The sequence below is a fragment of the Staurois parvus genome, unplaced genomic scaffold, assembly GCF_062004578.1.
Source record: "Staurois parvus isolate SC_StPar_1 unplaced genomic scaffold, SC_StPar_1.0 ptg000376l, whole genome shotgun sequence".
NCBI classification, from domain to species: Eukaryota; Metazoa; Chordata; class Amphibia; order Anura; family Ranidae; genus Staurois; species Staurois parvus.
The window spans coordinates 1,306,369-1,332,274 of NW_028318172.1; the positions used below are offsets into that span (position 1 = coordinate 1,306,369).

Below are 25,906 nucleotides of genomic sequence, written 5' to 3' on the forward strand. Positions count from 1 at the left end.
AGGGGAGGCCCCTGAGCTACAAGTGTTGTTGCAAAGGGTCAGAATACTTATGCCAATGTGATATTTCAGTTTACCATTTTCAAACATTTGGAAATATTTCTAAAATTCTGTTTTCAGTTTGTCATTATGAGGTACTGATTTTAGATTAATGAGAAAATAAATGTAGTTAAACAACTCTAGTATCAGGCTGCAACATAACAAAATTGAAAAAGGTAAAGGGTATCTGAATAGTTTATGAATGCACTGTATTTGCTGATATTTTCACAGCTTTCTTTTTAAAACATCTGGATTGAAGTCTCTTCAGTAGAAGTATCATTTGATTGTCTGTATTTATGGGCCATGATGGATGCCTCTCAGTTTCCAGCATAATCTCAATTTCCCCTAGATACCTTCTATATAGTAAAAAAAAAAAGCTAATTTTATACAATTTCATGTTCCTTTAAATGTGCAGTCCCACACATTCGCAGTGATGGAAAAGTTTAACAGGGCAGTCCTGTGCAAAATCACATAAAAAAGGTCATTCTGCACATCCGCCACTCAGGGGCGTGCGAGTACCTCTGGTGAAGATCTTTTGCTGTGAACTGTCACAGCACAAAACGATCTACAGCCCCAGCGAGCAGTTACTTGTCAGCACCTGTAGATTGTCGGTCAGGGAGAAAGAAGTGTTATGGCTATGTACGGTTTTGACAGGGAAAAGTCATGAATCGTTTTTCTGAGGGGGGAGAGAGATTGTTGCGTGTCAATAAATGCTCTAAGCTCTGGATACACCTTTGTACACGAAAAGACATAGGAAAGACTTAGAGACTACATATATCATATATTTGGTGAGAATAAATCTAAAACTTCAGCACTCAACAGACATTAGGGGTGAAAACATAAAACATTAATTGCTAAAAACATGGGATGCGGTGTAAATCTACAGAAAAACAGAATGCAATAATTTGCATATTTCAAACCCATATTTTATTCACAATAAAAAACATATGAAAATGTTTGAACTGAGAAAAATGTACCATTTTAACCACTTGCCTACCAGGCACTTTCACCCCCTTCCTGCCCAGGCCAATGTTGAGCTTTCAGCGCTGTTGCATTTGAATGACAATTGCACGGTCATGCAACACTGTATTTAGTCACCTCTGGGGTTTTATATTTTTTGCTAAACAAACTAAAGACAAAGTTTTGAAAAAAAAAAAAATAAAAGTTTGTTTTCTTAGTTATTTTCAGTTATAAAATTTTGTAAATAAGTAATTTTTCTCCTTCACTGATGTGCGCTAAATGAGGCTGCAGTGATGGGCACTGATGAGGAAGGATGGGCATTGACAGGTATCACCAGTGGGCATTGACAGGCATCACTGAAAGGCAGCACTCATGTGGCACTGACTGATACGGATAGGCAGCACTGACTGAAAGCACTGAGTGGCACTGATATGTGGCATTGATGTGCACTGGTATGTGACATTGATGGACACTGACAGGTGGCACTGATGGGGCGACACTGATCATCAGTGTACATGTCCCCTCTGAGGAATGCAGCTTACCGGCTCTCCTCCTCTGTCAGCGTGAGGAGAGGACTGCCGATAACCAGCATTTCCTATTTACATGTGATCAGCTGTGATTGGACACAGCTGATCACATGATACAGCCTATATCATTGGCTCTTTATTGCGATCGGTGATCTGCTCTGTCTTAGGGACCACCAATTGTCATGCGCACCCTGAGGCGAGCATGCGCATATGACGTCCTCCCAGAACAAGTGAACTGCCGCTTCCCTGTCACTTCCTTATATGGCAGGTGGGAGGCGGTTAAAGGAAAAAATAGAAGGTAATTTTGAAACTAATGGCAGCAACACGCCTCTAAAAAAATTTGAGACAGAGCAACAAAAAGCTGTGCCAACAATAGAAGAATCAGAAGAATATTATGCAACTAATTAGGTTAATTGGCAACAGGCCAGTAACATGATTGGTTATTAAAAATGCAAGCATCTTGAAGAGTCACAGCGTCTCAGAAGTAAAGATGGGCAGAGATTCACCAAACTGTAAAAAGCTGCACTATAAACTGTTGAGCAATTTCAGAATTTTTCTCAATATAAAATTGCAAACACTCTAAATATAACAGTACATAAATATATCATCATCTACAGTACATATAAAAAGATTCTGAGAACCTAGAGAAATATTTGTGTACAAGGGACAAGACTAAAACACAATATTGGATGCCTGTGACCTTTGGGCCCTCAGGTGGCACTGCATTAAAAACCAGGCATGATTTTGTAATGGACATTACTGCACAGACTCTGGAATACTTTCAAAATTCACTGTGAGCACAGTTCGCCATGCCATCCAAAAATGCAAGGTAAAGCTCTCTCATGCAAAGATGCCATTTATTTATTTATTTCGGGTACTTATATAGTGTCGTCAATTTACGTTGCGCTTTACATACATATATTGTACATTCACATCAGTCCCAAATTCTCAAGGGGTGTACAATCTAAGGTCCACAACTCACATTCATACATATCCAAACTAGGGCCAATTCAGACAGGAGCCAATTAACCTATGAGCCTGTCTTTGGAGTGTGGAAGGAAACCAGAATACCCGAAGGAAAACCATGCAGGCACAGGGAAAACATGCAAACTCCAGGCAGGTGGTGCTGTGGTTGGGATTCGAACCAGCAACCCTAGTACTGGCCAGGCAGAAGTGCTAACCATTAAACCACTGTGCTGCCCACGTCATATCTGAATACGATCAAGGATGGCCCATGTCTTCTCTCAGCCAAAGTTAATTTAAAATGGACTGTTGTAAATTGGAAAACTTATGTCGTCAGACAAATTTTGACATTTTTGGCAACCATGGGCTCCGCATCCTCTAGACTAAAGAGGAGAGGGACCTTTTGGCTTTTTATCAGGGCTCAGTTCAAAAGCCTGCATCTCTGATGATATAGAGCTCCATTAGTGCATAAGGAGTGAGCAGCTTGAATATCTGGAAAGGCACCAATGTTGAAAGATATATTCAGCTTTTATATAGTAATATATGCTCCCATCCAGATGATCTCTCTTTCACGGGAGGCCTTGCATAAGTCAGCAGGACAAGGCTAAACCGCATACTCTATGACAAAAACATGTAGACGAGTCCAGGTGCTTAACTGGTCTGCTTACAGTCCAGATCTTTCATCAATCGAAAATATTTGGCGAATCTTGAAACTAAAAATACAACAAAGACTGTTGAGCAGTTAGAATACTCTATTAGGCAAGAATAGGACAAAATGCCTCTCCCAAAACTCTAGCAACTGATCTTCTCAGTTTCCAGAATTGTTAAAAGAAGGGATGCTACACAGTGGTAAACATGGCCCAACTTATTTCAGACGTGTTGCTGACATCATATTCAAAATTACTTTTTTCTTTTTTTTTTGAAATGGTACATTTTCTCAATTCAAAAATTTTTATATGTTTTCTATTGTGAATACAAAATGGGTTTACAAGAATTACAAGTCATTCAGCATCCCAACTTTTTGGAATTGGTGTTGTATTGTCTTCAAATTCTTGGGGATTTGTACAATTATATAAATCATAGCATAAATCTTACTAAAACATTTTACAAAATATATTACAAACCTCAGTTAAATCACTGTTGGGCAGTATAGCCAAATCTGGTCTTAGACAACAGACACTCAGCACAGTGTTGTACCTAGAGCAAGAAATACAAATCAAGTCCAAAATACAAAAACAGGTGGTAACCATGTTCTACAGAATGTAAAAAGCACTGACTAGTGTTTATATACTTTAGAAATCTGTATGCAAATATGTAGCTTGTGGCTGACAGATGAAAACAAATATCTGTTCTAGACTATTTATGCTAGGGAAACAGGTCATTGCCAAAGAGAACGATTAAAACACGGAGTTCCACCCAGCAGTGGTATGTGCTATTGCTCTCAAATTATTGCCTTCCTACAATTCCAGTTAAAGCTTAGGACATTAAACACAAAAGGTATGCAATGAACTCACCACATACATGTGTACATAATGAATGCATTTGCCCTATATAAAGAAAATAATATCTTCAACAGAAATGATCAAACAATTTAAAGGAAACCTGTACTGAAAAAAAAAATTTGGTAGACTGCCAGACTCTCTTGAAAATGCCATTTCCCTCTGGGTTTAAGGAGTCCCTGACACGGAATAAGTATACAGTCGGTGTGGTCAGTAAATTTAAAAACACTTAATCAGCATACAGCTGAAAAAGAAAACGTTCATAAACCTTTTGAAATTATTTGGATTTTTGCATGGTAGTGTCTCGAATGTGGCCCAATTTTCATAGATAGCATAAGAGACAAATAGTCTGAATTAAAAACATTTAGTGTTGTACAACATTACTGAGTAACTAAAGCAATCAAGGTCACAAGATCAGAATCTGGTTACCATTTTACAAAAAAAGCATGTAGTTTATTTAGGTACTTCATTCTTTTTCTGGCCCATTGTTCTGTTTATGGATGATACAGAGAAGTTGAATGCTTGACAGCAAAGTGCAAAGTTAGGTTGGTAGGAAAACAAGTATTACACCCCAAAACCAGATTTCTCTCTTATCTGAGGAGCATAAAGGGAGCATTTGGGTTTGGGGACGTTTCAGGCTCCTTGGGGCCTTTGTAGCTTGACTGCAGGGATTAATTAAAAAATGCATTATTAAAGTTTTTTCAGCAGAAAGTCTAACGCAGCAAAAAACACGGACTTGAAATACAGGAGATCTTAAAGTGGAACTAAAGCGCCACAATATAAGCGGTTTATAAAGAAAAAACTTTTTACCCTAAAAAGTATGTCATGGGCCATAAAGTGTACAGTCATGCGGTATATCGCATGTGATTCGCACAAAAACTGCACCGCATTCCTGTGCAAATCACATGCGGTTTGTGTGCGGTGCGATTTTGTATGGCTCTAATCTCACCACACCCAAAACATACAGGACCCTTTTTTGGGTCCGCACTAGAATCGGATCGCATGGGTATTCATACCTATGAGATCCGATTCTGCACATCGCACTGCGTTTTACAGACTGCTTTCGGGGTGTTAACATACACACCCGCAGCGGTTTGCACGAACGGGGTGCGATTCTGATGCAGTGCAGAATTTGCACAGAAAATGCTGCAAATTCCAGACCGCATCAGTGTGAACCAGGGCTAAAGCCAACAACTTAGCTACATTTTCAGAGTCATGGCCAAATTGTGGGGCCTAGTTAGCAGGAAGGAGGCAAGGCTAGGCCAGGGAATTGGGTTATTAGTGCAGACAAGGCAACAAAAGTGGAATAAATGACCTGTTAAGACACCTCAAACTCCCTGCTCTGTAGTACAATCATTGGTTCAGATAGATACACTATATTGCCAAAGGTATTGGGACACCCCTCCAAACAATTGGATTCAGGTGTTCCAATCACCTCCATGGCCACAGGTGTATAAAATCAAGCACCTAGACATGCAGACTGCTTCTAAAAACGGTTGTGAAAGAATGGGTCGCTCTCAGGAGCTTAGTGAATTCAAGCATGGTACCGCGATTGGTTGCCACCTGTGCAATAAGTCTATCCGTGAAATTTTCTTTCTACTAAATATTCCACAGTCAACTGTTCGTAGTATTATAATACAGTGGAGGCAACTGGGTACAACAGCAACTCAGCCAACAAGTGGTAGGCCATATAAAATGACAGAGCAGGGTCAGCGCATGCTGAAGCACAAAGTGCGCAGAAGTCACCAACTGTCTGCAGAGTCAATAGCGAAAAAGACCTCCAAACTTCATGTGGCCTTCAGATTAGCACAACAGTGCGTAGTGAGCTTCATGGAATGGGTTTCCATGGCCGAGCAGCTGCATCCAAGCCTTTCATCACCAAGTGCAAAGCGTCGAATACAGAGGATTAAAGCACTCCACCACTGGACTCTAGAGCAGTGGAGAGGTGTTCTCTGAAGTAACCAATCAAGCTTCTCTCTCTGGCAATCCGATGGACGTGTCTGGGTTTGGCAGTTGTCAGGAGAACGGTACTTGCCTGACTGCATTGTGCCAAGTGTAAAGCTTGGTGGAAGGGGGATTATGGTGCGCGGTTGTTTTTCAGGCTTGGCCCCTTAGTTCCAGTGAAGGGAACTCTTAAGGCGTCAGCATACCAAGACATTTTGGACAATTTCATGCTCCCAACTTTGTGGGAACGGTTAAGGGATGGCCCCTTCCTGATCCAACATGACTGCGCACCAGGGCACAAAGAAAGGTCCATAAGACATGGGTGAGCAAGTTTGGAGTGGAGGAACTTGACTGGCCTTCCCAAAGTCCTGACCTCAACCCGATAAACCACCTTTGGCATGAATTAGAGCGGAGACTACGAGCCAGGTCTTCTCCTCCGACTTCCGTGCCTGACCCCACAAATGAGTTTCTGGAAGAATGGTCAAACATTCCCATAGACATAATCCTAAACCTTGTGGACAGCCTTCACAGAATAGTTGAAGCTGTTATAGCTGCAAAGGTGGGCCAACTCAATATTGAACCCTACGGACTAAGACTGGCATGCCAATAAGGATCATGAGCGTGTAAAGGCAGGTGTCCCAATACTTTTGGCAATATAGCGTATATGGCACTTCAGGTTTCCATTAAAAAGCAGAAACGTTATATTATGGAAGGGCCAAGTCAGAGACCACTCTTAAACCCAATTAAGATGCTTTGGCATAAGCAAAAACTGCTTATGTGAGGAAAGCTAAAAATATAATTAAACAATTAGTTTTGCTGTTAAGTAAAAAATGTCTATTCCGCAAAGCCATTGTGCAAGTTTTATCAGGCACTACAAAAATGGTTGGTGTAGACCATTACTACTAGGATTTTTTTTTTTTTTTATTTAGTTAAAATGCAAACTGCATTTCAAGAGCAACTGTGCAAAACTCCAGGTACAATTACAAAACAGACTCAATAATCCCACGTTAGGGGCTCAAAATACTAAAGTCACTGGATCAGCATTGCCAGCCAAACAATTAGTAGCTTCAAAAGTAGATAGAAAAGTGGACAACCAAAAGTATTCGCAGAGTACACACTTGGTATACACAAATTTCTTTTTACCAAATCCTTTGTGACTTTCTAAAAAAGAAATTGGATAGGAAGAAATTCTTAAACTGAATGCATTTCATATGCTTAATATTTAGCAAAGATGCCTGTCCAGAAGACCATAGTACAATTGAATTTAGCACATATGTGGTAAATTTCCCTCATTTGCTCTAATTGCTCCAAGCAAATGTTTCTAGCAGCTCTTAGAAACAGCAGTAGTAGTCTAGTCTACTGCTAAGTAAATAGGGTCATTTATTTCAGCCTGGTGAAAGCAATCAACAGCCATTAAAATATTTAGTTTGAAGCTCAGAATGCAACTATTATTTAATGGCTATCAGCAGGAACAACCTTATCGCTTTGCATACTTTTTTGATGTTAGGCACATTTTTTTTTTCTTGAAATCATCAAGATAAAATCCAAAGTATTTTTTTTCAAAATACATAAGATATGCACATACCTTTCTTCATCGTATTCTTTCCCAAACAAGATGTTGTCCCTAAGAGTTGAATTTAATATCCACGCTTGCTGTGCAACGTAAGCAACTGAACCATTAACAGCGATACAGCCTTCGAGAAGAGTCATCTTAAAAAAAATAAAATAAAATAATAAGCGCACACTCAAAACTCTAAAAATTATCTACCAAGCAAAACATTCATCTGTAACTACACACTGGGCCCACATTTATTAAAAAGTTTGACAGAATGCTTTTTTCACTGCTTGTATCAACCAGATCCTCCCTTTAGTTTCTTCTTGTGGGATACATCACCAGCAAGTGAAGGAAAGCTACACAGTTATCTAAGATAACTACACTGGGACAAAAGACCTTAAAGTGTTCCTAAACCCACAACAGTAAAATTAGTGTATATATGAAGTAAAGCATGCTTGAAAAAACTCATTGTGGAACTTAAGGGGTTAATCCTTCGCATTGTTTAAAAAGGCTGTTTGATCCTGTCTTTTCTGATCCTTCCCTTCTACTGTCCCCAATCCATCTGCTGATAGTACAGAGTCTAGGAGTCACTCTGCACATACTCAGTTTAGTGTGTATTGCTAGAGAGGTTTTTTTTTTCTTTGGCAGGGTGCATGTGATCAGCACAGGGCCAAACATCGCTGTCCAGACAGAGGGTCAGGGGGTTATGCAGCCTCATAAGACAGTCAGAGGAGAATGAAAACTCCTCCTTCAAGCTTTAACTGGTGCTCAGCTGACACTAATAGAAGTCACAAAACTGCTATATACTGCTGGTGAGAAAAGGTATTTAGCAGTTTATATTTACTACAATAATTGCATTTCAATGTTCTGTGTACCGCGAGAGACCAGATATAGTGAATGCAGGTTTGTGGGTTTAGTAATGTGAAAGAACAGTTTATAATGTCTACAAACTCTAAAGATACACAGGATCGATAATTAATGATCAGATTATGGTATGTCTTTTCCATATAACTGCATAAAGCAGCCCATAGATGAGTTAGTTTTTTTTTTTTCTGTTCAACCAGCGGGCTGAACTCGAATCCTCTCATCCACACACTCAATGTGGATGGGCCAATCATCACCGCTGAGCTATTGTATTCTGACAGCGGAGGGACTTCCTTTCCATCAGAATACACCATCGCCTGCAGCACTGATCGAGCTGGGAGATTCAGAGAGGGTAGATCAACTTCTGTACAACCACAGTGCCCATACATGGATCGAAAAATCAGCTGATCCATGCTGAGCTGTACGAGTTCTGAACCATGTATGGCTTAAATTTAAATGTCTAGGCTTTGTGCCGACACACCTACCAAGACCCCTTTTTTTAAGCAAGGAAAATTCATCAATGAAAGCAGATTCTTCCCACATGACTGCCTGAACTGTGTGCGACTCAAGTATGAAGAAGACTAAAGACCTATGATGATAAATTTCCCAATCCACCTATGAATGGCCCTGTCAGACTACAATCAACTTAAGCTCCCTTAAGAATTGTAATCTGAAAGTTTAAATTTAATTGAGAAACAGACATTTGTCAGCACACAGGGTTAAAATAGGATTATATATACACACAGTAAAATCCTTTTCTTGAAGTGCACTTACAGGCACCAAAGTGTTCCATCTTCAGGTTATATTGGCATCTATAAGAGGATTTGACAGTCGGCACTGAGTCTTACTACGAGCATGCCTTGGATTTGTAGCAACCATTTCTCTGTTCTTGTCTACTGAGGGACAAAAAAGTAATTGACCTTCAGGACAACCAAAACCAGACCAACTGAGGGATGGGCAAAACAGCCTAACAGGCTGCCATCAGTCATGAGGATGTTCCAAAAAGAGGAGAAAGAAGGACTGCTCAATTCTAGAGCCAGGCTGCTGAGACACCAGGCCAGGGACAAGCTGGTCCTTGGTGCCAAATTAATTGGTCTGCTAAAAGACTTGGTTGACTTATCTTAGGACAAAAGGATGTTGAGTTGTCATGGTCTAGACGGAAACTGGCAAAATGAGATGGTCTCAAAAGGTGGCTACCATCAGCCTCAAAACCCTCAAACAAAAGTAGCGAGTTGAATGACCCAGATACACCAAACGATGAGTCAAAGGTCCTTGATGTCCACAGAAGCGAGAAAGTCTGCCTGGTAAAGGGCGGTGATGACAGACCTGGTGGATGCTATGTAAAATTTCTAGGCCCCAATGAAGACATTTAGAGATCAAAGATGGGGCAGATGCCCCCTTTGGATTTAGAAACAGTGAAAAACTTTAAAGCATTCTGCCACTGGGACAATGACACCTTGGTCCAACTTATTCACCCAGGTATCTGTTGGCAGCTGTCCATGCATCTGCAAAGTGGGGAAGCACCTTCACGAGGAACACTTTGAGCCCCTTAGCTTGCAGGTGGACTGCGACCCAAGCTTGAGGAAGGGGGGGTCAATACAGAAGTAGAAAAATAAAAGGAAAGCTTGAGATAAACAGGAAGAAAATGTTGTGGTCTATTCCTTGAACTTCTTCCAGCAAGTAACGTGGGTGCTTTTGCCCTTCCAGTAGGGTTTTTGACACTGGAATCATGAGTACATTTAAAGAGACATTGTCTATTAAAGGTCATTGGGAACAGACTTCTTAGACGCAAGTTCAGCAGTCCAGTACTCTACCCAAAGGGTCCTACATGTGCACTGATAGGAGACTCATACAAGAGATAAGCTGGGAAGCCTCCAGCAGACAGTCACAAATGAAGCTTAATGCTACAACCACTTGCTCCACTATCCTATAAATTGAGGGATCAACCACAGCAGTGGTAAAAAAAAAAAAAAATCTATTAAAGGAATTTTGACCAATCAGTCATGGTCTGTCAGAGTAAAGTTATAGCCAAGATAGGGTGAAGAGCAGGACCTGCCAGCTAGAATAGAGTCCTAAAGAAGGCTTCCAAACACCTACTGGTTGGGTCCTTAAAAACTGGTGCATCTTTCATCAAGATGGTAGCCCCATTGCTAAGGTGGGACACAAGACAGATTGGGGTTTCCAATCTCCATAGAGAAAAACGCTCTTAATTTGGACGCAAGTACTAGTAAGCTCCAATTCCACAGGGCCAAGCTCACAGGAAAAGACTGGAGGGTGTCATAATTAGACAAAATGTTCAGCAGCGAATGCCTTGGAATCTACAAAGACCATGAGGAATTGGACACAGAATCTGCGGGAGCAGATGTGGGAGTGAGCTTGTGGTCTCTGTGGTCAGAATCTGCAAATAACTGGGTGATTCGGGCCATAAAGTCTTGCACGACTGTAGTAAAAACCTCAGGTGAAAGGAAAGAGGAAGTGGCCACACCCAATACATCTAAAGGCTCTTTGCATGCTGAATAGCAGCATTGTGATGCTTCATCAAAACTGTATAGTAGGAACAAAAATTTGGAGCCTGCAACGTTCCACCCAGCGCATGACATCAGCACTTAAGCCGGCCATAGATGGATCAAATCTCAGTCGCTTCAGCAGAGAATAGCCGAGATTTGACCCATCTATGGGCAGGATAACTGACAGGTTGCAGGAAAGAAAACCGAAAAATATATGGCCTGCATTAGTCCGAAATCATTATCCCCTTATGCGGGAAACCTGGCAGGAAAGCTGGGAATTTTAAAGGCGCCTAGCCACCAATGTAAATGAGGTAGACCCTGGTGCTCGGCATTACCAACTTGCTCACATAGCTAGTCTTCAGAGGCTCACTTGCGGTTATTGATCTTGAAAGTGCTCCACAACCAACTTTTACCAGAACAGAAAAAAGAACACAGAGGGGCGCCAGACTAAGTGCAGTATGAGACAGTTCCGTTCATAAAAATAAAGCAAATTGAGAACTCACTATAAAGGTGAGATTAAGCATGTAAAATCATTAGGAAGGTGATCTGGCTGATGGAATATTATCCAAGTCCAAACAGGATCTTTTTACGGAGTGACATCTCCTCTGTATCATCCCTTCCGGTACCACGTCATCTTTGCGTTACACACTGGTTCCAGCGGCGTTTGGCCACATGCCGCTGCTCCTGTTTGGACTTGGATAATATTCTATCAGCCGGATCACCCTGGGGACCTTCCCAATGATTTTACATGCCTAATCTCACCTGCTTCATAGCGAATTCCCAATTTGCTTTATTTTAATAAACGGAATTGTCTCATACTGCACTTAGTCTGGCGCCCCTGTGTTCTTTTTTTATACAGCTTACAGAGCTACAGCTTCACTCTGGAGGGTGCTGCCATTGGTGCCTACATACAGTTCAGTTCATAGACATGTGATAGACTTATATTGTTTTATATATTTTCTATTATATATTTGTAACAGAGTCTGGAAAGCACCCTATGCAGAACCAAGTGGTCAAAGGTCACTCGCAGGATATCCCTGCAATGTCCAGTCCAGAGGTTCAGTCATGGCACTTCAAAAGCCAGGCTAAAGGACAATGCCAGATAACTGTAATAGAAAACGTGCAAAAATATGTGCATTTATCTATTTTTAAAAGGTGAACTTAGCCCAAGTGGAAAAGGTGCCCACCAAAATGGGAATTTTTTATACTCACTGTAAAATTCCTCTCTCTCAGTTCATTGACGGACACAGCTCTTCTGAATCTTGACCATGTCGTTTATAGAGTCACACACAAGAGTAGGACACTAGGCAGAAAAGAACACAGCACTGCCTATGAGCAGTCCCCTCTGGTATAAAACCCCTCTCTGCTATAGGCATCCATTTCGTAACAAAGCAGTGTCAGAAGTGTAAACTCCAATAGAGAGATGGGTGTTGTGTTTAACAATGAACTTAAAGAAAGGTATTTTACAGCAAATAACAAAAGGTTTAAAAAAATGTTTTCTCTTATGTTCATTAACCACTTTCCCACTGCCTTGTAGCAGAAATAATGCTACAGGGCGGCAGGGCTGCGCAAAGTCACGTATATATACATGATTTGCATTTCTGGATAGGGGACGTTGACTTAGGAAATGCCCTTCCAGGAGGGTTATCTCTTTGGTGCTACTTTGGATGACTTCCACAAGAAGACATGCTTTCTCCTGTGCAGAGAGATACAAAACAGCATGTCCATGCTGACAGGAGAGAGACCTGTGTTTACACACAGGTCTCTCCCGTCAGCTTTACCCCACGATCCTCGCATGCTGTCTGGGAATCGCCGTCCGGGACCCGGTGATTGACATCCCTAGCCAGAGAGTCCACCGGAACGCACAGCCAATGTGGAGATTTGGCAGGCAGCGGGCTACATTCAAGTACTTATCACAAATGAAAGGCCCTGGACCAGCCAGAACGATAGAGCCATGGAAACTGAGGCGATGCATTCTGCTCCAAAAACAAACGTTAAGTCCTCCAATACAAAGGCTATGGCTTGTACTGGCCATGCACTACACGCACCCTTGAGCCCCAGACCCGCACCAGTAGCGCCAGCAGCATGTCAGTGTTGATGAATGAGGCTATGGCCTACCACGAGTGGAATCTGTTTCTTGCCATCCTGGCAGTTGCAGCTGCATGCAGGATCCAGGCACAGCACCAAGCTGACCGCACATGGATCTAGAGGCACAAAGCTACCTAAGGCCCAACACAACAGCAGGGGAGGTGAACCCCATTCTGCTTTTCCCTACAGGTGCAGGGAGTGAAGAGCAGTCATCCATCATTCATGTCTACACAGCTGCCACAGGGCGCTGAGAAAACGGCCGCCGGCTGGGACCACTCCAAGATGACCACCAGCTGCAGTCTTACTATGCAGGAGCAGCCACTAGAGGTCGGCGACAGGGAAGGGGGTGGTTTTCGAGTGCTCACAGGCAGCAGGGGTGGTACCACCAGCCCATCTCCTGACTATCCCCAGCCCCACAGGCAGCAACCCAGGCTTACCATGCCTTCTTGCAGGGAGGGAGGACTAGGGCAACAAGTCCCATTCAAACATCATGGCTGCCAGAGTGACCATCCACCACGCTCTGCCCTACTGTTTCACCCATCTAGGCATTGGGCTGCCACATATCCGCACCTGGCAGGTGTTAACTGTCAAAGCACTGATAGGCCACAAATCTCTGGCCTAAAGTTGCTGGAGGACCAACTATGTCGTGCTGACACCCATGGAGGGAGCAAAGAACCCGGGTAGGGGGGTCCAGAAAGCCCCCTGCAGCAACAAGCGGTCAAACTATCCCCCAGGTGCCCGAACTGAGGCCAGCACCGCAGGTCCCCATAGCCACCAGTCCAGACTCCAACCCAGGGAGGGAGGGAGGAGGAGGGGGTCACATGCATTGGGGGAACAAAGACACTGAAAGAATTCCTCTAGTTGGAATCGGGGTGGCCTAGCTAGGGACACAGGCAGGGCTACAAAAGGGCTGTGACCGCAGAGAAAAGACAACCAATCGCAGCACCTCTGATGGCCAAGCGGGAGGGGTAGGGCTCAGAAGCCCAGGTCTAGAAGGGAAGGAGAACCCTGTAAGGACCAACCATCTCAGGAAGAACCCGCACTCCACACTGCATCCAGAGGAGGCACAGGAAGTCTACTAACTGACCCAACAGAGTTTGCGGGTGATGCTCCCGAGACAGAGCCTCCTCTCCACCGAAGTGGGGGGCTGTCAGCCAGGGTAACAAGGACTGCGGCACCAGGTCATATGTGTCCCGAGACATTTAATTCGCTCACCACCCCAGTCCAGGATGGTGCTTTGTCATGGCCAACCCAGCGTTCAAGTAAAGGTCTGCAGGCACTCGCTGGCCAGACTGGGGTGACCACTGGATCAAGGCTATGGAACCACAGGTTCCAGCAGGGAACCAGTTCCTTACTCCTGAAATACTAGGCATAAAGAACTGAATGCCTATAGGAGAGAAGGGGTGTTCTACAAGAGGAGACTGCCTATAGATGGTGCTGTGTTCTTTTCTACCTAGTGTCCAACTCCTGTAGGTGGCACTATAAACCCTACAGTCAAGATAAAAAAGAGCTGTGTCTATCAATGATCGTAAGAAAAAATACACTAGTCCTACGCAAAGCAGAGCTGAAGAGACTTCTGTCCTCCAAGAACACTAGGTAAAAAAATGAGGCATGCTGATAGTTGGAGGGGTTATTCTGAGCCTATAGTCCTTTGTTTGTCAGGGTCCAATCCAATCAGTGTAAGTGGCAATTAAACCCAAAAGATAAAAGACTTCTTATGTCCCTCAATGAGAAAGAAATTAGGCGTTGTACTCAGAAAAAGAATGTTCTTGATCAGCAGAGCTCTGTATCTTTTAGCTATTATTACAATACTAGTGTTTTATGGGTACATAGTGAACCTTCAAACCTATTGTGTATGTTCTTAGCTGTATTTGGTTAGGTGCTGAACAAGCTTTTGCATGCCATTTATGATATTGTGAGAACCATTTGTGTGTATGTAGCTTTTACAGGTCTACAATCAAAGATCTGCTAAAGTATTTTGTTTTGCCACACCTATGCTTATTTGACGCTTACATTTTCCTTAACCGTTCAGTTTAAACAAATGACAGAAACATGCAGTATTTAAAATAAATGTTAAAAAAAAAAAAGGATTGCTAGGTTTTTAAAGTTCAGTCAACCCCAGATCACAGACCAGCGATTACCTCAAACAGAACTGCTGTATCAGCTGGTAAGTACCATCACAATGAGCCATTGGTTGGAACACAGTTTGCTATTGCTCTGTTAAAGTGCTTGTAAGAAGAAAACTTATTGTGATATCTATTCTAACAGTGAGCTATGAAAGACAAGTAAATATCAATGTAATCATTAAGACCAGGTTCACACCAATGCGCTGTGGGAAACGCTGCAAATCCTGTGTGTTTCCCGCACCACACTGCAATCGCGTTCATGCGGTCCTGTGTGGGAGTCAATGGTAAATTAATGACACCCTGAAACAGACCGCAAAATTCGATGATTGCCAGAAATCGAATCACATGGTGCAGGTTTATAAAAGGGTCCTGAACCTTTTTGGTGTGGATGAGGTGATTTGAGCCATACAAAGTTCGTACTAAGCGGTGTGGGACACCGCGTGTAATTCGTATTCCTCTGCGAATTACATGCGGTGTCCTGCACTACATTATTATTATTATACAGGATTTATTTAGTGCCAACAGTTTGCGCAGCGCTTTACAAAATGAAGGTAGACATTACAGTTACAATACAATTTGTTACAAGAGGAAACAGAGGGCCCTGCTTGTTAGAGCTTAAAATCTAGGAATAGTGTGAACCTGGGCTAACTGGTACACAGCCTGGAGTTAAAAAAAAACAAAAAAACACATTTAAAAGCCAGGTACAGTAAGAAAAAAAATTAATTGATCACCTGCAGATCTTGTAGGTTTACCCACTTACAAAGAAATTAAGGGTCTATAATTTTTATCATAGGTGTATTTTAAATGATAGAGATAGAATATCAACCAAAAATCCAGAAACCAACAATAATTTTGGCTCCCACAGACTGGCTATGTGCTCATGTGGTACACATATTAGTCCTGGCAATTTAAGAAGGTGCTCCTAATGACAATTTTTCCACAGAATCTCTTTCTTACATTTGAACCTCACCACAATGGGAAAAAAAGACCAAAGAGCTGCCAAATGATGTCAGGGAAAAGACCTGCACAAGGCTGGAATGGGCTACAAGACCATCAGCATGAAGCTTGGTGAGTTGTAGTGATTTGCAAATAGAAGAAATACAAAATAACCAGTTGCCCTCAGTCTGGAGCGCAATGCAAAAATTTGCCTCATTGGGTAAGGATGATCATGAGAAATGTGAAAGATCAGTCCAGAACTACACGGGAGGAGCATGTGAATGATCTCAAGGAATTTGGGACCACAGTCACCAAACAAACCAAAAGTAACACAATACGCCACCATGGATTGAAATCCTGCAGCACCCGCAAGGTCCCCCTCCTCAACTGGCAAACTTCAGATAGGGCCTGTACATATGCCTTCTTAACGCCTAAATGATCCAGAGAAGGATTGGGGGAAAGTGCTGTGGTCAGAAGAGACCAAAATTGAGCTCTTTGACATTAACTATGCTTTGGGGCTGTTTCTGTGCTTAAGACACAGGCCACCTTTGCCGCATTGAGAGGCCAATGGCAGGGCTATGTATTGTAAAATCTTGGATGAGAACCTTCTTCCCTCAGCCAGAACACTGAAGATGGGTCGTGCATGGGTATTCCAGCATGACAATAACCCAAATCATACCGCCAAGGCAACAAAGGAGTGGCTCAAGAAGAAGCACATTAAGGTCATGGAGTGGCCTAGCAGCCTCCAGACCTAAATTCTATAAAAAAATTTATGGAGGGAGTTGAAACTTCAAGTTGCCAAGCGACAGCCAAGAAACCTTAAGGATTTAGAGCAGATCTGTAAAGAAGAGTGGACCAAAATCCCTCCTGAGATGTGCACAAACCTGGTAACCAGCTACAAGAAATGTCTTACCTCTGTGCTTGCCAACAAGGGTTTCTCTAGCAAGTACTAAGTCATGTTTTGCTTGGGGATCAAATAAATACTTATTTTACTAACTTAACTGCAACTCAATTTGTAACAATTGGATCATGAGTTTTTTGCTGGATTTTTGGTTGATATTCTGTCTCGATCATTTAAAATACACCTATGATAAAAATAACACCCTCATTTCTTTGTAAGTGGGCAAACTTACAAAATTTGTAGGGGATCAAATATTTTCTCCACTGTGCAATATTGTGACAATACACATATTAGAACAGCAAGACTTTTTTTTAAAAAGGAACTTCAGGCAGATATAGAGAATCACCTCTCAACGTTGCCATGCATCAAAAAAAATACATGCAACGCATCTAGTTTAGGTCCCCGTATTGGTCTCAATAGCAGTCTCCTAAAATACTCTGCACAGTAACCCTCATACATGGCTAGGGAGCGGTAGCACTATTAACCAAGTATGGCTGCATGGCACTGCACAATGCTGTCCAGTCAATGCTAGAAGATGCTTAACAAGAAAGTGCAGAGTGGCGATCTCATCAACATACTGCTGCTTCATCAATACTCAATCACAGAATTTCCAGGTCCTAGACCATGTTGTATTGCTTAACTGCAGTGACACCTGTAGGGAGGTTTCAGGGAGTTTAGTTCTACAACAGACTTGTTCAAAAGAACAAATGTTTTTGTAAAACAGATTGCATATACTGTACTGTGCAGGTGTGAAAAATGCTGTAAAATAAGAATGTTTCCAGAAATAAAAGTATTAGTTTATTAATATCAATTAACAAAATGGAAAGTAAATGAACAGACAAGAAATCCAAATCAATATTTGATGTGATCACCCTTTGCCTTCAAAATAGCAACAATTCTTCTAAGTACACTGGCACACAGTTTTTGAAAGAAGCAGGTAGGATTTTTCCAAACTATTTGGAAAACGAATCACAGATCTTCTGTGGATATAAGCTGCCTCAAATCCTTCTGTCTCTTCATGTAATCCCAGACAGATGTGATGATGTTAAGATCAGGTCTCTGATAGTTCTTAATGACATTGGCTGCATGTATGGGGTCATTGCCCTGCTTCAGAATAAATTTGGGGCCAATCACACCTCTCTGATGGTATGGTATGATGGATAAGTATCCGTCTGTATTTCTCAACATTTAGGATACCATTGATCCTGACCAAATCCCCAACTCAATTTGCAGAAATGCAGCACCAAACCTGCAAGGAATCTCCACCATGCTTCACTGTTGCCTGCAGGCACTCATTATTGTACTTCTCTCCAGCCCTTCACAAGCAAACTGCCTCCTGCTACAGCCACATATTCCAAAATTTTGACTTATCAGTCCAGAGAACTTGTGGCCATTTTTCTGAACCCCAGGATCACATAGGACATGGAAGTAAGGCTAAGTGAAAGAAAGCCTAGGAAATGGTGTCTGTTCATTTACTTTCCATTTTGTTAATTGCTAAAAATCAACTAATATCACTTCTTTTTCTGAAAGCATTCTTAATTTACAGCTTTTTTCCCCCACACTGCCTAAGGCTTTTGCACAATATTATATGTATTTTAATAATGGACTTACCTGATTTCCTGAAGGCCAGGCATTACATATTTAAGTTAAAACTGCTGAATCTTCTTGTAACAAAAAAGTAATTCAGGCTCCTAATTACCACCCAAACCAAAACAATTTTAGCAAACTGAAAATGCTTTGAAGCAATTATTACCTGCCCAAGAATGGCAGAAATCAGAGATGTTTTTCCACTGCCCACACTGCCACATATTCCAACTAGCTTTCCCTGGAAGACCAAAAGGAGAAATAAGCATATATATATATTTTATTCTCCACAATGGAATACAAAAAAAAATTCAAATGCCGTCTTAGAAGAAAAATATATTACATATATTACATAGTACAGGGATGTGGAAATCCTATTGCCCGAGACATGTCGTTCCAGGTGCCGAGCAGATTGTATTTACTTACATGTAGCCCTGCTGCGGGCAAGCAGCAAGACTTGCTTAAGAAAGCTATTGGTCAACTCCTGGACGGACAGACTGCAGCTGTGCACCCCGCTGAGCTCTGACTAAAGGGGGCACCGCGATGAGCTCTGACTAAAGGGGGCATTCCACTAGGGTCTGATGTAAGCAGGGACTCTGCGGGACACCATAGTAAGGGTGGACTCTCATGTATAGGGGCAAAAATGGGGACTTTGATGCCCCTGGGTACGGTGCTGGAGACAGGCAGGGAGGGGAGGAGTAGATTAACAGTGCAATGTTAAAAATATAAATAAAAAAATGTAGGTTGCCACAAAGCCCCGTTTTTATTTTTAAAAGCCCCAGATATTCCTAATATCACCTCCCAATATAACCACCTAATAAAAAACATAAACCCTTCATATTTTCCATCCTGGCAGTCATTTCATGGTTTAAAAAGAGAAATACATCCATTGAAAATCCCTAGTGATAAAACGGTCTCATTCAGTGATAATATAAAAATAAAGACCTTATTTAAATACGGTTTTGGTTAAAAAAAAAAAAAATTTTATCAGGACAAGTAGATTGTCATAAGGGACAAGGAGTTTTGGACCCCGATTTAGTCCTTGGACAAGTAGTTTAAAACATTTCCACATCCCTGATAGTAACCAAACTTATAACTAGAACATAGATTAGTTTATATTTGGTTGTCATGGCTAAAGTATAAAGTGTGGCTCACCTTCTCAATTTCCAGATCAATGCTGTACAAGGCCCTCTGTAGCCTTAAGCTTGTTAGCTGGATATCTCTGCCTTCCTCATCTGGGCTGCCTTGTTCATCGCTATCCACCAAGAGATGTCCTTTCTGCTCTGCCAAAACTGCTTGTGGCCCCTCTTTCTGTAAGTTGGCCTTTTCTTTCTTGCCCTTAGGCCCCTTCTTGTCTTTTTTCAGTTTAGGGGTACCCTTCGGAGAGCACTGTGTGCTGGCATGAGAAGAGTCCCATGCCAATGTGGCGTTTTTCAGCTCTATGGTGACGTTTGGGCAGGATGGCTTTTTCTTTACCATGTAAACCTCTTCCATTAGAAATAAACTCTGATAGGAGGTTGTGAGAGAGGTGTAAAGATGAGACAGCTGGTCAGGTCTAGGTCACGCAGGAAGCAAAAACATCAGGCTATACAGTGGAAGGAAGCTGCTGCGGAGCAAAAGGTAGCTCATTAGAGTCAACTAACCTCATATTTGCTAAGGACCAGGAATATTTATAGTATTCTTTCCCCCCACAAGAATCCCAATCATTTAACTTGTTCTGCGTTACCACTTAAGATAGCCTTGACTAACTTATTTACTTCTTAGGCCTTAATATAAACATTCAGAGACCAATTCTGCATGTCCAGTTTGTTAATTTTCAATTTCTCAACAGCAATTTCTACAGGCTATAAAGTATGAATCTTAGAATGCTACAACACACTAACCTATAAGATTTCCTCATTTGTGAGATTACCATCATTAAATGCCTGAGCAGTTTATTTGCAATCATGTACAAGACACATCAGCTCTGACTGTTCAAAATTATTCATCTTCTTCTCATCAGTCATTATAGAAGTAACTTGGGAAACTAAACCTAGGAGGACTTAAAACGTACGGATCTAAGAAATTCGACCAGCACACCCCAACCTGTCAATTTGCTACAGCTGGAATCAATACGACTTTCTGTTAGTATGTATATGTGTTCTATTTATTAAGAGCTGGCATGCTCTAGTGGGCCTACATTACCTTCACAGAAGCCCATACGTCCCTTTGCCTGCGCCAAAGTTACTTTAACTGGCATAACGCTAGGTATATAGACCTAAAAACTGGTTAAGCACAAGAAAGTGAGTTTTAAACAACATCTGCATTATCAAAGCCCATGTGAACTATTTGGAGCTAAATGGCTCAACAATATGCAGCTAGACAAAAAAAAAAAAAAAGAAAATGAGTAAAATATTCTTATCTGCATGGACCAATGCTAATGTAAATAGACAATGCCATGCCAATTAAACAAAAACCTAGCCTTAGAAACTCTGCATACAAATGTATACACTGCTCAGAAGTGGACTTGGCATGCAGCTCAGAATATAATGTCAGACTGTGGACTAGTATTTACCTTAAACCGTTCCATTGATACAGAAGCCTCTGACAGAGACTTGACCGAGAATGGAGTCACCTTCAGAGCAAAGGTCATGGAGTTAAAGACTGTAACAACTGTGAAAGCCTGTGAGAACATAAAATAAAAATTACAATAAGTGTACCTTTTACAAATTAATAATAAAAATACACCAATTTTTTTTTATTTATGAGACATTTAGTTGTTCATAACTAGAAAAGGATTTAAATTTACTAGTTGCACATCTAAAAATGACTAAACTTCATAAACAGATGCCATTCTAATCTGGAATGTCCCATGGCATAACATTCAGATATATTAGACAACTGTACTAGTAAGATGAATAGTTAAGCAGGTATCATGATTTATAAAGCAAAACCCAACTAGCCACATGTGCACAGATGTATCTCTGCTGGGAATCCATAGCTGACTCCAGACAGAACCTATGTAAAATATATAAAATCTTTATGAATTTTGCACCTTTCAGTTTTAGAGATTACTAAAAAGTATACTAGTTTATTTTACTGTGAGACAAAGCAGACCTCTGGGGTATAATCCCTGTTCCTAGAGCAGGGGTCTCTAAACTTTTCAGTATGAGGGCCAAATTGTATATTTTACAAACATCCAGTCTGAAAAGAGAAGTTTTGACTTACCTGTAAATTCCATATCTTGGAGTACAGTACAGGATGTAGGAAGTGTATTTATACACCATAGGTTACAGATGTGTATCTTCAGTTTATTGGACACTGACAATGCTTTAGAACATGCCCCGGGGCACCTCCTCTGTAACCATAACCCAATCCAACAGTCCTCCACTTTTGTAGCAAGCGATGAAGAGTACACCAAGGAATGGAAAGGAAGGTGGCCTGTGTCCTTTACTGTACTCCAATATATGGAATTTACAGTTATTCAAAATTACTCTTATCTTAATCGTACAATACATTACAAAGAAAGAGTGCTCATAACTATGGGATGTCTCCAGGCAATAAGAAGGGTGGGCCATGAGGAAAACAGAACTATGCCAACGAGGCACAAAAAAAACCCCCCAAAAAAAAACAAAGGGTCAGAAGACCCAACATCAGAGTACCCCTGCAAGAACCTTGGAGCCAAAAGCTGCATCAGCAGAACAGTGGATATCCACCTGGTAAAACTGTGAAAAAGTACAAAAAAGACGACCATGTGGTGGCCTCCAACAATTGGGCTACAGAAGCTTGGTGCCAAAATGCATCTGACTGGTTGAACCGCGATGACGTCACTCCTGTGCATGTGAGTAATGGGCCATAGAACACTGCCCTAAAGAAATGGCGCAAGCACCAACTAAGAAAAAAAAAAAAAAAAAGACCTTGAGATAACAGATCTGGCTGCATGGGAAGAAGCCAGGAGTTGTTTGGTAGAAGTCTGAAAAAAGCCTGTTTACCAGGTTCTTCTGGGACAGTTTGGTGCAATTAGAAGCACTGTTTTCCGCTCTTTCCCTAGTTTCTGAAATAGAGGCAGGAGTTGCACTAGGGGGAAGACATAAATTAGCCTGAACCAGGGGATTATTAAAGCATCCAATGCTAGAGCTGGAGGATATCTGGTTATGGCAAAAGAGAGTGGTAATTTGTTGTTGAAGTTGAAGGCTAGAATGAGCACATCTGGATTCCACCATTTTTGTCATATCACGTTGAATGCACCTGGATGAAGGGCCCAATCCCCTTGATGTAGGTTGTGGCTGAGGTAATCCGCTTTCCAGTTGACCACTTCTGGGATGTGGACAGCAGAGTTCCCTGGGCAGTGAGTTTCTGTCCAAAAGATGATCTGGTTCACTTTGTTCAAGGTAGCCAGACTCCTTGTGTCCCCTTGACGGATAATGTAGGCCACAGGAAAGGAACTGTCTGACTGCACACCATGAATGGGTGCCCCTTCAGATGGAGAATCCACTGCTGAAGGGTCAACCTGAATGTTCTGAGGAATAAGTTGTCCATGAGGGGCTTGGTTCCCCTCTACTGACCATATTCCTTGAGCTGTTAGGGATGGAGCCATAACTCCCAGCCTGAGAGACTTGAGTCTGTTGTGAAGAAAAAAAAAAAAAAAAAAAAAAACTTCCAGTGGTAGGGAGGGTAGACTTCCCCACGGTTAAGGCTGGGGTGGTGAACCACCCCAGATAGGGAATTCCTTGCTTGGCTGGATAGGAGCATAGGAAAAACAAGAGAAGGAACCTGTTTTTTCCAGGTCGACAAGATGTTAAGTTGGAGAATTTGTGAATGGGATTGGACGAATGGTACAGCCTCAAACTCTCACGAAGAACATGATCATTCTGGGATGTCTCTCAGATCTCAATTCACAACCATGTGCTCTAATATTTTCTTTTATGGGAGAAAGATTTTTGCTTGGGATATGTCGAAGACCAGACCCCAAGTATTCCAGGCTGGAGAGCAGATTTGCTGAAATTGATCACCCAGCCAAAGACCTGGAGCAGATGAATTGTCTTGTGGACACTTTTTGAAAAAGGGTGGTGAATCCTTAAGAAGATCTTCTAGCCTGTGACTTGGATGCCCCAGGTTCCGAGAAGGGCAAGCAAAGGTACCAAGGCCTTTGTGAAAACTCTGGAAGCAGAGGATAGGCCCAAGGGCAGTGTGAAAAACTGGAAGTAGTCTTTCCGTCACTGTGAAGAGCAGAAAGTGCTAATTAGTTATGCTAAATGAGAAGATGCAGACAGGCAACTTATATGTCCACAGATGCTATGTATTCCCTTTATCTCAGAGAGGAAACTACTGACTTTGTGGATTCCATTCGCAATTTTGAAATTTGAGGGATTTTAAGTCCAGAAAAGGATGGATACTATAAACAGGCTCGAGTAGAATTCTTTGAACCTGTCTTGTAGTGGTACTGGCACAACGACTCCCTGGGTAAAGAGGGGCATTCTACAAATCTAACTCTCCATATGCAGTTTTCAGTTGATTTGAAGAAAGAAAGTGGTAGGGTGATACAATATGTACTCTCTTTTGTACCCCTTTGAAACCATTGATTGAACCATAGCTCTGGAATGTATGTGACCCAGAGAGAGGCAATAGACTTAGTAATGAGGGCACTTCTTCACTGTGAAGAGGGCTTTTGGAAAGGCTTGGTGGCCTTGTGGGCTAAGCCTTGTGCCAAAAATAAGGGCTGAACTTCGGTTTGGAAGCTGAAGCCAGGTAAGAGTGTACAGGTGCTCTGCAATTACAGAGGCTCAGACCTTCCACTGTTAAAGAAAAACCTTCCCACTTATTACCTCTGATGAATAGGTTAATCAAGTAGGTTGTTTATTGTTCTAGTCCAGTTAGCTGCAGTTTAGCATACTGAAATTGCAGTGAGAGCTCGTTACAGGGCTGAGCCTGCATAATTAAAGAGAACATTTAAGACTGCATAAAATGTTCTCGCTTTAGAATCTTTGAAAGAAGCAGTAGGTGCAGTGAGAAGTTTGGATTCCTTAACCCTGTCATCTATCCTAAACAAACAACAGGTACAGCGCACTTCTTTGCAAACTATTTTTACACTGGATAGAGTTAGGCAAAGATTTTGGTGGGGAGGGGGTAAAAAAAAAAAATCCTTTCAGGAGTGACCGCATCAACATAGTCTGCACATTCTGTTCATGAACAGGGAATGTTTTTCAAGCTTTTGCATGTCTCTTCCAAAAGGGGAATGGCAAGGAAGAGTCAGTCTGCACAATGCCCAAGGCTTTTGCAGACAGACAATAAGATTTTCAACATTAGCCAGCATGTTGCTGGCTAATGTTGAAAATCTCATTGGTTGGTAGCAACCTGGGGAAGAAAATTTGTCAGCTTCCACCAATACTACTTCATTATCCTCTTCAATCTCTACAATACATCCAGAAAGTATTCACAGCGCTTAACTTTTGCCATATTTTGTTATATTACAGCCTTATTCCAAAACAGATTAAATTCATTTCAAAACGAACTTCTTTCACATTGTCATTATGGGGTATTGTTTGTAAAATGTTGAGGGAAAAAAAATTAATTTAATCCATTCTGGATGCACTGTATGTCTGCTTCCTCTAGAACCAACATATCAGGATCAGACTCCAGCTGAGAAATGGGGGCAGGACAATATGCATGAAAACTGACCCTGGGCAAAAATGGCTGTATTAAAGGCCATAGTCTGTTCAAAGAAATGCAACAAAGATGCAGAGAATCTGCTTTAGTCAAAGATGCTGTTTGTTGCATGCTGGAATTAGCATTAGAATCAGATGCTGAGACTAGTGCTAAAACAGGCTTTTGCTCTTGTGCAAGGTAAGCATCCTCACTCTTAGTTTGAGTGTTGTGTGGGCCTTCGAGAGAGTGAATGTTCACCTACAATTTTGCATTAACTGAATAGTTTAGTGGTAGGATAGCAGTAGTAGTTTATATATATTTCTTCTTCAAAAACTAGCTAAAATATTAAACTTACTGCTGGGGCAAGAGAAACAAATGTCCGTTATTTTTAGAAGTTTTAGTTTATGAGAGGTTGATTCATTATACAATTGTGTAAGATTATGATCAGTAAAATACCAGCTTTTATTTTGTAATATTTCAAGTATTTTTCAACCTTAAGGTGGGCCTTTAGTCACTTGATGATCTAGCTATAACTGCACTCCTCCATTCCTCTGCAGTCTAAAGAGCATGGCCCAGCCTCCCTTCTTCCCTAAGTGAGAAAGAGTCTTGTCCACTCTGAACCCTCATGGGATATGCACATTACATACCCCAGGATCCTTCAGGTACCATAAAGTGGCCTGAAAAAAGTGAACCTGACGGAGAATCAGGGGGCCAGGGCTGCCTGAATCATAGGTGGACAACCCTGGATTTGCAGGGGAGGAGGAGTTTGTGAATTGTACATAACAGCAGCTC

General features: G+C 41.7%; 1 protein-coding gene across 3 annotated transcripts in view; it reads right to left on the reverse strand.

Moving 5' to 3' along the window:
* The window catches only part of ABCC5 (ATP binding cassette subfamily C member 5), a 125,298-nt gene that overhangs the window by 34,215 nt on the left and 65,177 nt on the right, over nt 1-25,906 (reverse strand). For 2 of the 3 annotated variants that reach the window (XM_089685461.1, XM_089685462.1), the window contains 5 exons: nt 21,045-21,152; nt 19,646-19,996; nt 18,660-18,731; nt 7,515-7,639; nt 3,611-3,683 (listed from right to left, as the gene is read on the reverse strand). In XM_089685461.1, the coding sequence (XP_089541587.1) occupies nt 3,611-3,683; nt 7,515-7,639; nt 18,660-18,731; nt 19,646-19,996; nt 21,045-21,152 (729 nt within the window). Of the gene's footprint in view, nt 1-3,610; nt 3,684-7,514; nt 7,640-18,659; nt 18,732-19,645; nt 20,097-21,044; nt 21,153-25,906 lie in introns of those variants that run through there. The other variant, XM_089685463.1, reaches the window with a different exon arrangement.